The sequence below is a fragment of the Moschus berezovskii genome, chromosome X, assembly GCF_049115385.1.
Source record: "Moschus berezovskii isolate FMDL1 chromosome X, NW_MosBer_1.0, whole genome shotgun sequence".
NCBI classification, from domain to species: Eukaryota; Metazoa; Chordata; class Mammalia; order Artiodactyla; family Moschidae; genus Moschus; species Moschus berezovskii.
The window spans coordinates 1,686,865-1,700,126 of NC_142488.1; the positions used below are offsets into that span (position 1 = coordinate 1,686,865).

At 49.7% G+C, this 13,262-nt stretch overlaps 1 protein-coding gene across 1 annotated transcript in view; it reads right to left on the minus strand.

The window, feature by feature from the left end:
* LOC129564397 (matrix-remodeling-associated protein 5) overlaps positions 1-5,369 on the minus strand; it is a 28,687-nt gene extending 23,318 nt beyond the window's left edge. Inside the window, exons 1-2 of the mRNA XM_055438362.2 lie at positions 4,707-5,369; positions 1,089-1,307 (exon numbers count right to left, since the gene is read on the minus strand). Coding sequence (XP_055294337.2) covers positions 1,089-1,297 — 209 coding nt within the window. The 5' untranslated portion in view covers positions 1,298-1,307; positions 4,707-5,369. The remainder of the gene's footprint in view (positions 1-1,088; positions 1,308-4,706) is intronic.
* Between the last annotated feature and the right edge of the window lie 7,893 nt (positions 5,370-13,262).

Below are 13,262 nucleotides of genomic sequence, written 5' to 3' on the forward strand. Positions count from 1 at the left end.
TTAGAATTGTGCAAATGATGGTTTAGTATGAAAATTTTATGAGTCGCTATAATTCACGGAAATTGACACTCAGGTATAGAAAGTATATTATGGGTATAGAAGAAAATTGAAACATAAAAATTCTACCTGAAATGCTGCACTAAAATATCTGTTTAGGGGACTTCCCTGGTGGTCCCAGGTGGCGCTGGTGGAAAAGAACCCACCTGCCAATGCAGGAGATGTACGAGACAGGGGTTTGATCCCTGGGTTGGGAAGATCCCTTGGCAGAGGGCATGGCAACCCACTCCAGTATTCTTGCCTGGAGAATCCCCATGGGCAGAGGAGGCTGGTGGGCTACAGTCCATGGGGTTGCTGAGAGTCAGACATGACAGAGCAACTATCACTTTCACTTTTTGATGGTCCAGTGGTTAATACTTCATGCTCCTTCCTAATGCAGGGGGCCCAGGTTCAATCCCTGGTCTGGGAACTAGACCCCACACACCTCATCTAAGAGTTGGCATGACACAACTAAAGATTCTACATGTTGCAACTAAGGCCTGATGCAGCCACATAAAGAAATACATTAAAAAAAAAAACCTGTTTAAAAGACATCAATATTTTAAATAGGCAAAACCTGAAAGAACTCTTACTTCATCAATGTCACGATTGCATCATAGTGATAATTTACAGGGTCAAAGATGTTTCACTCATTCTATTTATCATTTTGTAATAACTGCTGAAATCTATTTAAATGCTATCAGTATATTTATGCATGCGTCATATATTTTGCATCTGCAGGGTATTAAAGAACTGTTATCAATGGAAATGTATCAAGGAGCTGAAGCTGCCTCTGATGGTTCATAATCAAGCTTTGTGACAGAGATTCATGCTGATGAATTAAATCAGATACTAGCCCCAAAGGACCACATTTAGTAGGGTTATAAATGCCCTCTTGATGAGGCCCACATCATGCAAGACACGGTGAGCCACACACGAATATACACTCACAGTCACATATGTGCTCACACACTCTTACAGGAAAGTCGAAACCCGCCCGCCCGCTCGCTCGCGAGGAGGCTGAGACCGCTCCGAAGGAATGTGGTACAAACCCCAGATTGATTCTTTCCACATGTGGAGAAATCCCAGCGGGCACGGAAGCCAAGGAGCGGAACGTGCAGTGGACTTCGCTGGGGACGTAGCAGGCGCAGGGGTGGGGGCAGGCCAGTGCCACGTGGGGGCGTCCCCAGAGCAGAATCAGCACCACGGACAGCGCTTGCCACGGCGCCCATGTCCTCGGCATCTCGTCCTGGTGGGCCATCCCGGCACACCTGTCGGGGAGCCACACAAAGCTGGGTGTCAGACGACCCTTCCGTACTGCCCGCTGGTTTCACCTGCACTGTGCATCACGATGCTAAGCTTCCCAAGGCGTCGGCATGGGGCATCTGAGCGACGCAAAGCCTGTGCGTGGAGCAACACAAAGCTTTAAAAATTTTTTAGAGACCGTCGTTCGCCACTCAGTTTAATGCAACTGTAGAATACAGCCGTCACCCCTGACATCGATATTACGACTTGGAAATGTCGCTGTGTTGTAACGGAGGGTATGAAATTGACAGGCCCTGTGGAGTGGGTAGCTGTTCCCTTATCCAGGGGGGATCTTCCCAACTCAGGGATCAAACCCAGGTCTCCTGCATTGCAGGCGGATTCTTTACCAGCTGAGCCACCAGGGAAGCCCAAGAAGACTGGAGTGGGTAGGCTATCCCTTCTCCAGGCGATTTTTCTAATCCAGGAAGCCAACCAGGGTCTCCCGAATTGCAGGCGGATTCTTTATTAGCTGAGCTACCAGGGAAGCCCTGTACATACCGACAAATACACAAATGGGTTTATCTATACAAATACACATTTGTATAAATGTATGAAAAGTGAAAGCAAAGGGTTAGTCAATCAGTTTTTCATGTCCGACTCTTTGCAACCCCATGGACCGTAGCCCGCCAGGTTCCTCTGTCCATGGGATTCTCCAGCCAAGACTACTGGAATGGGTTCCCATTTCCTTCTCCAGGGGATCTTCCTGACCCAGGGATCAAACCCAGATCTCCTGCACTGCAGGGATTCTTTACTGTTTGAGCCACCAGGGAAGTCCTATATTCATAAATATATATTTGTAAAAATGTATATATATATACATATACAAATATATGTATATGTAAATATGTATTTGTATAAATGTATATATAAGGGCTTCCCAGGTGACTCAGTGGTAAAGAACCTGCCTGCCAATGAAGGAAAGTCAGGAGACAACAGGGTTCAATCCATGGGTCAAGAAGATCCCCTGGAGGAGAAAATGGCAACCCACTCCAGTATTCTTGCCTGGAGAATCTCATGGGACAGAGGAACCTGGCGGGCTATGGTCCATGGGGTCACAAAAGAGTTGGACATGACTTAGCAACTAAATAGCAATGCATATATACACACAAGTATATACTTGTATAAATGTGTATATATATATTTGTGCTTATATACAGAGATGAGAAATTCCATGGACAGATGAGCCATGGGGTTGCAAAGAGTCAGACAGGACTGAGCGACTAACATCCACACATATAGGGAAAACAGATACATTCATGTTTCAAGTCATAAAAGAAGCTGTTATCTGTCCACCTCTGAGGTTTAGCTCCAGCCGTTATGTACTGTATATAACTGAATAACAAGCTTCTCAGGAAATCCATTATGACCAGAAGTATTTCCTTCTTTTAATGGCATTCCTTAGCGTTTTACTCATACCATCTTCAAGGGCTTATAGAGACGTTCACTAAAGCAGAATATATTCCATTGCATGTGGGTTTGTCTCCTCTCCTTAATTTCTCCCCCCCCTTGAAAGAATCAAAATGTCGAGAGGGCAAAACATTATTCTTTACCAGGGAGCAGATTTGGAGAAACCCCTGAAAAATCTGCCATGAGAGAAAGAGCCTAGGAATAGCCTGAGGAAGAATCTTGAGGCAAAGAAGAAACGTCAGTAAGACCAAAAAAAAAAAAAAAAAGACAGAAAGGAAGGAAGGAGAAAGGATAGAAGGGAGGTCAGAAGGAAAAAACCGAAAGAGAAAAAAGGAAGGAAAACAGATAAAATATTAGGTTGCATCAGCCGCGGCCCCCTTTAGAAAGTCAGTGAGTGTTTCTTCAAGCATCAGTCACGCCTTCATCAAAGCACACTTTGGCCAACTCTTGCACGACGTTTATGGATCGGTCAGTTAACAACACAGGGAAAGTGGACAAACAGGTTAGAGAAACGCGCCCGTTCCCGACGGTCCCCTGCTCTGCGCGAACGCTGACTTCCGATCATAAACAGGCCATTTGCTCCCGCGCTGTAGGGACACCCCAGATGCACAGCGTTTCCCTGGGAACAGGCGTTTTCTGAAGCGCTTAGGCGTTTCGTTTTTCAGCTGCTTCTAAAGAGCTGACGGTGCAAGCAGCTTTGCAAACACCGAGCCCAGGCGCCTCCTCTCCGCCTTGGAACCGACCGGCTTCTGCAAAACTTTTTCTCGGTTCTCCGGGCCCCTCACCCACGCGCTTGACCTCCACAAGGGCTCATGCCCAGGCCCTGTGTCCGCAGGCCCCCGGCGTCCCGAAGCCTCGCTCCCCGCGCTCGGTTTTCTACCCGGGGCCCCGGCCCCACTCTTAACCCCAATCCCGAGGCCTCGCGGGGAAGCCTCCCTGAGTCTGCACGATGTCCGCGCACGCCCGGCGAGCCCCGGGACGCTGGACTCGGGGCGCGAGGCGGTCGGCGGGCGTCCCCCCGGCGGGGGAGAGTCTGGAGGGGCCGGGCGCGCGGCCTTGCGCCCCTGGCCGGCTTCCAGCGCGCGCTCCGGACGCCCCCGCGCAGGCTGCGCCGTGACTTCACCAACGAGCTTTCCCGGAGCGCGGCTCGGGTTACCCCGAGGGTCTCCGAGGCCGGAAACTCGGACACCAAAGGGCGTCTCTCCCCCCAAACCATGATTTCCCCAGCTTGCGCGCGGCTCAGAGACCCCTCCAACCCCCGTCCCCCGGCAGAGGAAGGGGGCTGCTTTGAGTCTTCCCCACTTTGCAGGGCAAAAGAAGGAGGTGGGCGGGGGCTAGGGGTGGAGAGTCCTAGGGATCTGGAGAAGTTGGGGAGACGGCCCCGCAACTGTGACTTGCCCGTCGCCACCAATGCAGGAGGGCAACCGGTGACACTTGAGGGTCTTGTCGGGAGGGGGTGTCCCCAGGAAACCAGGGATGGAGGAGGGAGAAGCCACTTTGGAAACGGGCCCTTAGACCTACTCTGCGCTTCTTCCGGAATGATTTCCGTCAGCTTCTGTGCCGGATGGTGCTGTGCTGTGCTGAGTCGCTCAGTCGGGTTCGACTCTTGGCGACCCCACGGAATTCCATGGGATTTTCCAGGCCAGGGTACTGGAGTGGCTTGCCATTTCCTTCTCCAGGGGGATCTTCCCCACCCAGGGATCGAACCCAGGTGTCCCGCATGGCGGGCAGATTCTTTCGCCAGCTGAGCCACCAGGGAAGCCCGTTCTGGATGCTAGCTGGACGCTTAACGCAGCGCCAGGAAACATTTCCAGAAGTCTTCTTTGCTTTCGCCCCCTGCTCCCCGCAACGCAACACCGGTCCCCTTTCCAACTCTCTCCACCCCTTGCAAACAGAGCCGCCCCCCCACCCCCTGCCCAGCAACCGCCGGGGGCGCCCAGGCAGCCCTCGGTCCTCACCTGTCCGTCGGAAGCCGCGACCCACGGGAGCGGTGCGCCCAGAGCACCCACCGGGCCGGGGCGCGCGAGTCACCGCCGGGGGTCGGCCGGGGCCATGTTCTGCTGCCCGGGGGGCGAGGCGAGGCGGCTCGGCTTCCCAGCGCGGCGCCCTTTTATTCCCGTCGCCGAAAGCCTTCCCCAAGAGCACGCCTCGGCCCAGCCCCACCCTGCCCCACCCCGGGGAGACGGGGCGCGGGGGACCCTGGCCGCGCCGCCGCCGCGCTCTCAGCCCTCCTCTCGGCTCCGCATGGCGCCGCGGCCCGGGTGGGCACGCCTCGGCCACGCCGGCGGGGCGAACCGCTGCGGCCCCGCGCGCACACGGCCGGCTGGGGGACGCTGGAGGGGCTGGTGCGGGGGTCGCGGTGGGCTAAGTATCCGGACCCCCTCACCACCCCCCCCCCCGAGAGGAACTCCGGGGGGTACCCGAGGGACGGAGAGAAACCCGGGAGCGCACAGCCCCTGAGGTCTGCGCCCGGAGCGCCCTTCCCAGCAAGAGTTGGAGGAAGACTGTGTCTTTCTTTTCGGGGGGTGGCGGCGGGGAGAGAAAAGGAATACGGCTTGCGCTCCCCCAGGCGGGCTGGAGTTTTCTCTGGCGGCGCCTCCGGACCCCGAGTGCAGCCTGCCGGCAGTCGGGGGCGCACGCCGGCATCTCCGGAGGAGCGGAAGGCGAGGCTGCAACCAGAGCCCCCGGCCACGCCCTCCCGCCTCTACTGCGGCTCCTGGCAGCCACCAACCCTCCTCCAGCCTGAATTCTCCTGCCGAAAAAAAAAAAAAGGTGGAATGCTTTCTTTCTTTTGCCTCGTCCCCGTTTGGAAAGCCTGAAGGGGCTGGGCAGGGATGAGCGCTTTGGGGAGCCCCGAGGTACTGGCTGGGGCAAGTGTGATGGAGTGCTGGGGAAGTTGAGGCTGGAGAGGCCCGTGCTGTCCGTAACGCAGAAGGGGAAGTGGGGACAGAAGGACCTGTTTTGGTTTCCAGGAGGAAGGGCAACTGGGGAAAAAGCGCAAGGCGTCAAGGTGAGGGCTGTCTCCAGTGAGGCCACCTGGGCAGAGGTAAGACAGGGTAAGCGCAGTCACTGGGAACAGAGAAAAACAGGCTGAGCGCCCGAAGAACCGATGCCTTCCAACTGTGGTGCTGGAGAAGGCTCTCGAGAGTCCCTGGGGCTGCAAGGAGATCCAACCAGTCCATCCTAAAGGAGATCAGTCCTGGGTGTTCACTGGAAGGACTGAAGCTGAAACTCCAATCCTCTGGCCGTCTGATGCAAAGAGTCGATGTACTAGAAAAGACCCTGATGCTGGGAAAGATTGAGGGCAGGAGGAGAAGGGGACGACAGAGGATGAGATGGTTGGATGGCGTCACCGACTCGATGGACATGAGTTTGAGTAAACTCCGGGAGTTGGCAATGGACAGGGAGGCCTGGCGTACTGCAGTCCATGGGGTCGCAAAGAGTCGGACATGACTGAGCGACTGAACTGAACGGTCTGAATATTCCGTTGTATACATGTGCCACAGGTTTTAAACAGAAAGCAGTGGGCTCGGGCTCACAGAGCAGTGAAGAGCGCTGGGATCGGCAAAGGGGTGAGATGGTAACAAAGTCAAACCTTGTAGCTGAACTCACTTTTTTTCATCTGAGAAGGGAGGGTGTATAATCAGGCTATTTTTGCTGATTCATTTGTATTGAAGTGTAGTTGCTTTATTGGATTGCAGTAAAGCTGCTGATGGACAGGGAAGCCGGGCGTGCTGCAGTCCATGGGGTCCCAAAGAGTCGCAAAGAGTTGGACACTAATGAACAAGTAACACACACACACACACACATATTAGTTGCTTTTGGGCTTCCCGGGTGGCAGCAGTGCTCAAGAACCTGCCTGTCAGCTTCTTTAAAGACTGCAGGTTCTTTTTGGACTCTTAAGGAGACTTAGTCCTGGGTTCAATCCCTGGAGCAGGAAGATTCCCCCAGAGAAGGGCATGGCAACCCACTCCAGTCTTCTTGCCTGAAGAATCCCCATGGACAGAGGAGCCTGGCGGGCTACAGTCCAGGGGGTCTCCAAGAGTCAGACACGACTGAAGTGATTTAGCACACATCACCACCTCTTTGTCCATGCCTCTGTTGATGGACATATGACTCAGCAGTCCCACTCCTGGGCATCCACCCAGGGGGAGGAAAAAAAAAAAAGAAACATAATTCACAAAGATACATGGACCCCGATGTTCACTGCAGCCCTGTTTACAATAGACAGGACGGGGAATCAGCGGTAAAGACCATGCGGTTGCAAAGACTCGGCCAGGACTGAGCGGTTTTCAGTTCCGCTGCTTAACAGGGGTTGTAAAAATGAATCCTGCCTCCACGACCGCTCCATCAACAGACGGACAACTAACCCTCAATATTCTAGGGTGAGTGGAGACAAACGGCGGTGAAAAAAAAAAATAAAGAAGTCTTTGCACAGGAAATGTGTCCTGGCCCAAGCCGGGGAATGCCAGCGGTGGACTGGTATCTGATGGGGAGGCAGCATCTTTATTTGAGCAGGAAGAGACTTTGAGGAATGTTGCATGTGAAACTTGCCCCCCGGTCTTGTCTAGGGGGAAGCCTTCCACGACAATCCAAGCTCCTGGCTCTGAGAATGAGGGGTTATTTTTGTGTTTCTTCCTTCCTTCATACCACGATCGCTGGAAGTCTCCCGTTCCATGGCGTTCACTCAAATGTTTCCAGATTTTTCTCAACTGCGTATTTCAAACTAGAAAAGAAGGAAGAGCCATCAGAGGGAACTTCCCAGATCTCCCGAGCTCCGTTGAATTATTTCTGCCAAACAGGCTGGAGAAATTTCTGGTCAACCCAGAGGGTAGCCTCGCAGAGATGTGAACTCAGAGTGACCCATCTTCCTGGGGATTATGAGAAAAGGGATTTCTGGACAAAATGGAAACTATTTTGCCATAGGCGTCTGACTCTTTGCCACGCCATGGACTGTAGCCCGCCAGGCTCCTCTGTCCTTGGGGATTCTCCAGGCAAGAAGACTGGAGTGGGTTGCCGTGCCCTCCTCCGGGGGATCTCCCCGACCCAGGGATCGAAGCTGCATCTCCTGGGTCTCCATCACCGCAGGTGGATTGATCACCCGTTGAGCCATCGCGGAAGCTGGTGAACTGGGATGAGCAGTCTCACTTACGGATGAGTTTACAAAGCGTCGCCTAAGTCACTCGGAAAGCAGACAAGGCAGTGGACCGCCAGGCAGGGGGCTGAGATGCGTGTTCTAAACTCACCACTTCTCCCTTACGCGTCCTTCAAGAGCCTCTCAGACCCTAGCTGACTCTGTTTACTCAGCTCAACGTCCCGTATCCCCAAGTGACACACCTCAGGCTTCGATCTTATGTAACCCTCTTTCCGAGAGAGACCAAACATTTCCCAACGGTGAAGGAAGGAAAACAAAGAAAGCGGGGACGTGATCATATGTAAACTTCCACTCCGGGGCCAACACACCTATGAGACGCCTGCAGGATTATATATATATCACTCTACAGTGTATTTTGTGAAGGAATACAGATAACAATTTACATACTTTCCACATCTGGAAACAGTCCATGCCGGCTCAGTTGCTTCCCTGGTGTCCGACTCTTTGTGACCCTGTGGACTGCAGCCCACACCAGGCTCCTCTGTCTGTGGGATTCTCCAGGCAAGAAGACTGGAGTGGGTTGCCATTCCCTTCTCCAGGGGATCTTCCCCACCCAGCGATCAAACCTGGGTGTCTTGCATTGGCAGGCAGATGCTTTACCACCAGCACCACCTGGGAAGCCCCTAGAAACAATAGTCTGTGTGTATACTTGGGGTGTGTGTGTGCTAAGCTAATTGGAGAAGTACTACACTGCTGCCAATCTTGATAGGGGTAGGGGGCCGGTACAGACCCAGAGGAAGTCAGATGACCTGGATCCTTCTGTAATGTTAGTGGTTAGGAGACCTACAGGGTTGTTGTTCAGCCACTCAGTTATATCCAATTCTTTGCGACCCCATGGACCGCAGCACGCCAGGCCTGCCTGTCTAGCACCAACTCCTGGAGCTTACCCAAACTCATGTCCATTGAGTCAGTGATGCCATCCAAACGTCTCATCCTCTGTCATCCCCTTCTCCTCCTGCCTTCAATCTTTCCCAGCATGAACAGACAGCCCAGGGGCTGAACTCAGGACGGCTGGCGTGCAGGAACCTTTGGAAGAACAGGTTAACTGTGCTTCAAGAGGAAATAAAATTCAATAGTGGGCAGTTTCCTACCTGCTTATATAGTTCCCATCTGATTTTATCACCTCATCAAGGGCTAAATTAATTCCATACTGTTCCTGCCAAGCTCTCAGCCAGACTACGTAACTTGCCCGCCTCCCATGATATGAGCTTGAGTGGCAGGCCAAAATTCGTGACATGCAGCCCTATACATCCATGTCTCCGTAACCTTCGTGGGTCACAGGTGTGCCCACCCCCAGGGGACATGTAAGCGTCTAGGAGTACTTCACTTCCCTGTCCTGTTCAGTCGCTCCGTCGTGTCCGACTCTTTGCGACCCCAGGGACCGCAGCAAGCCAGGCCTCCCTGTCCATCACCAACTCCCGGAGCTTGCTCAAACTCAGGTCCATCGAGTCGGTGATGCCATCCGACCATCTCATCCTCTGCCGTCCCCTTCTCCTCTTGCCTTCAATCTTTCCCAGCGTCAGGGTCTTTTTCAATGAGTGTTCCTCTCCCTGGCTGCCTTTTAAATGTTAAAGAAAAAAATAAAAATCCCTGTACTTCCTGTGCTTTATTTACTGTAGGAATAAATACACGTCTGTGCGTGTCCTGGTTAAAACCCTTGTACCAGCTGTTGCTTTTCTACATTGTTTCAAAACGGGGCTTCCCTGATGGCTTAGAAGGCAAAGAGTCTGCTTGCTGATGCAGGAGACACAAGAGACGCAGGTTCCATCCCTGGGTGGGGAAGATCCCCTGGAGGAGAGCATGGCAACCCACTCCAGTATCCTTGCCTGGAGAATCCCCATGGACGGAGGAGCCTGCTGGGCTGTAGTCTACGGGGTTACAGAGAGTCGGACAGGCCTGAGCGACTAACAGTCAGAAGAATGTCCATGAGCTGAGTACGCCCTCTTTGAACCACTTCTATAAAAGTCCTCAACACCCCTTCCTAGTGTTAAGACTGGCAGAACACGCGTACGAAGAAAATACCCTTAGATGATTTGACGATTTGAAGATGCGAGAATAAATAAAAACGGAGCGGGAATGCATATTGGTACAGGCGTTGTGGAGAACGGTATGGATGTTGCTTAGAAAGCTAAAAATGGAGCGACCATGTGACCCAGCCATCTCACTCCTGGGCATATATCCAGAGAAAACCATAATCACACGTATGCCAGTGTTCACAGCAGCACTATTCACAACGGCCCAGAGATGGGAACAAGCTACGTGTCCATCAACACACGAATGGAGAAGACACGCGGTGTGGGGTATTGCTCAGTCATAAAAAAAGAATGAAATAATGCCATGTACAGCAACGTGCGTGGGCCCACAGAGGGTCATAGTAAGTGACATACGTCAGAAAAGGACCAATAGCGGTTCTTCTCTTCCTAGAATATTATTGGTGCTAATATATCACATTATATAGTTAATCAATATAACACTCCCTATATAATAATTTTTAGAGTAGTTATTATATCGTGGCAAAAATATATAGTAATAGGTATTACGGTAATACATATTATTAGTGTACTATATATGCTTATAATAATATATATTATTATATATTGCATACACATTGTAATAATACATACCATTATTATTGTATTATACTGTTATATACACATAATAATATATACTATTATTATAGATAGGAATAATATATAGTATTATGCTATATATTATCATATATACATTGTAATAATATACATATTATTCTTATATGTTATATACACATTGTAATACATAGTATTATATATTGCTACATACACATTATAATTATTATATATGCATTGTAATAATATATAGCATTATTACATTATATATTATATATTGTAGTATATAATATTATTGTTATATATTATCATATATACATTGAAATAATATATAGTTAGTATACATATTATAATGCATTATTACTATACTGTATGTATACATCACAATAATATATAGTATTATTATATTGCATATTATATATGGTAATAATATATATAATATTATATATATAGTAAGAATATATAGCATAATCATATATTACATACATGGTAATAATACAGAGTAGTATATCACACCAGAGAAGGCAATGGCACTCCACTCCAGAACTCTTGCCTGGAAAATCCCATGGACGGAGGAGCCTGGTGGGCTGAAGTCCATGGGGTCGCGAAGAGTTGGACACGACTGAGCAACTTCACTTTCCCTTTTCGCTTTCATGCATTGGAGAAGGAAATGGCAACCCACTCCAGTGTTCTTGCCTGGAGAATCCCAGGGACGGGGGAGCCTGGTGGGCTGCCGTCTATGGGGTCGCACAGAGTCGGACACGACTGACGTGACTTAGCAGCAGCAGTATAACATACATATAGACGCTGCAATGATACATTGCGTTATTATTATTATATTGCTGTCTTTTGGTGGAAGAATTTATCCGTCTGGCTCAAATCCCACTGCGTTAGGAATCATCCGTGCAAATTAAACGTGCTTGCTGTCCCTTGTTTGTCCTTTCTTCTCCCATCTCCCAGTCAGGAGGCTAACAGACAAATCCTTAAACCCGCAGGAAACAGGGGCTTTTCTTTGAAAGCAGAAATGCGGACCGAAAGTATTTTAAAAGATTCCTCCCCATATGTGACACTACCTTATGGATCCGATGTTGCTTTGATGACTTTCAGCCCCCTGCCTTCTGGGTGTTTTTAAAGGATGCCTTTTGCATTTGCAAACCATTAGAGGACGAGCATTTGGAAAATAGGAGCGACATCCCTTCAAAAGGCTGGAAACGTCTTTGTTTTAGCTCTGGAGTCAGAGGTCACCTTTGATGTTCCAGAAATACTTTGCATCTTTAATTCGACTACATGCAAAAGAGTGGGAGGAAACTGACATTTTGAGACATTTTCATTTGAATTGTTTTTACAGAGGGGCCACAACACACACACACACACACACACACACACACATCTGCCCTAATTTTACTGCATGAAAAGTGTTAGTGAGTGTCAGTCACTAACGAGTATCCTTTTTTGTGACCCCATGGACTGCAGCCCTCCAGGGTCGTCTGTCCACAGAGGGACCACAACACACACACACACACACACACACACACACACAAATCTGCCCTAATTTTACTGCATGAAAAGTGTTAGTGAGTGTCAGTCACTAACGAGTATCCTTTTTTTTGTGACCCCATGGACTGCAGCCCTCCAGGGTCGTCTGTCCATGGGATTCTCCAGGCAAGAATACTGGAGTGGGTTGCTGTTCCCTCCTCCAGGGGAACTTCCTGACCCAGGCATTGAACCTGGGTCTCCTGCATTGCAGGCGGATTCTTTACCCTTGGAGCCACGCTCGTATAAGACAATGCGATAAATGCAAAACATAACACATCTTCACTGAAAATGCAAACGGTGAAGATTCATTACAAGTACCAGACATGAATGGAATCATCCACAGTCTACAGCATGTCAGTGTGTCAAGGGACAAAAAAAAGAAAAAAGAAAATTTAAACTTATAAAGAGAAGCAAATGCCTCCGCTTTGATGATTCTGGCCAAGACCTTGAAAACTGCAGCTGTTCAGAGCAGATGCACATAGGATTCACTGTCGCGGAGCAGGTAGATGAAACGAGCAGAGAAAGTGGTGGTCAAAAAAATACGACAAGAGGAGTTTCAAATCGAGTAGAACAGATGGCAAGGGGCCACCGCTTAAGCCACTGTACATCTTGGAAGACAGATTCAAAAAGGAAGCCAATTTCCAAATTAAACAAATAAAGCCATCGCGGAAAGAATGGTTCCTTTTTTTTTTTTTTCCTTCTTCTTTGTGCGTACTTGCCCAGTTACCAATCATCTGGGAATTTGTAGTGGCAGATTTTTTATGTATAATTTGTTTTGAAGAGTTCCATGGTACCCTGGAATGGGAGTGGATGGTTTGAGGGGGTGGTTAGCTTCGGTTTAGGGGGAAAAAAAATGATGAAGCGTCTAAAGATTCTTTCTCAACGCTGTTTACTTTGAAAGAGGTTTCAGGTTCGCTTCTGGCTCATCATGGATGCTGTGTTAAATTAAAGGGTTGAGGGCAAGCGTCTATTAAAGAGATCTAAAAATAAAGTAAAAATGCAGATGCTGTGTCTCTCAGTCATGTGAAGGAGGTGCTGGGGGGGTGGAGAATGTTCTCATGGATGGACTGCCTGGTAAGCACTTCTTAAAATAAAAACAGTGCTTTCTGATTTCAGGACATACAGTATTACGTGTTACGCTTTGCAAGGAGAAAACCCCACAACATATGGATCAGAGAAATCTTACTAGGTCACTTCTTCTAAAGTCTCAACGTTCTTTTGAGTCACCCAGGGGTCTT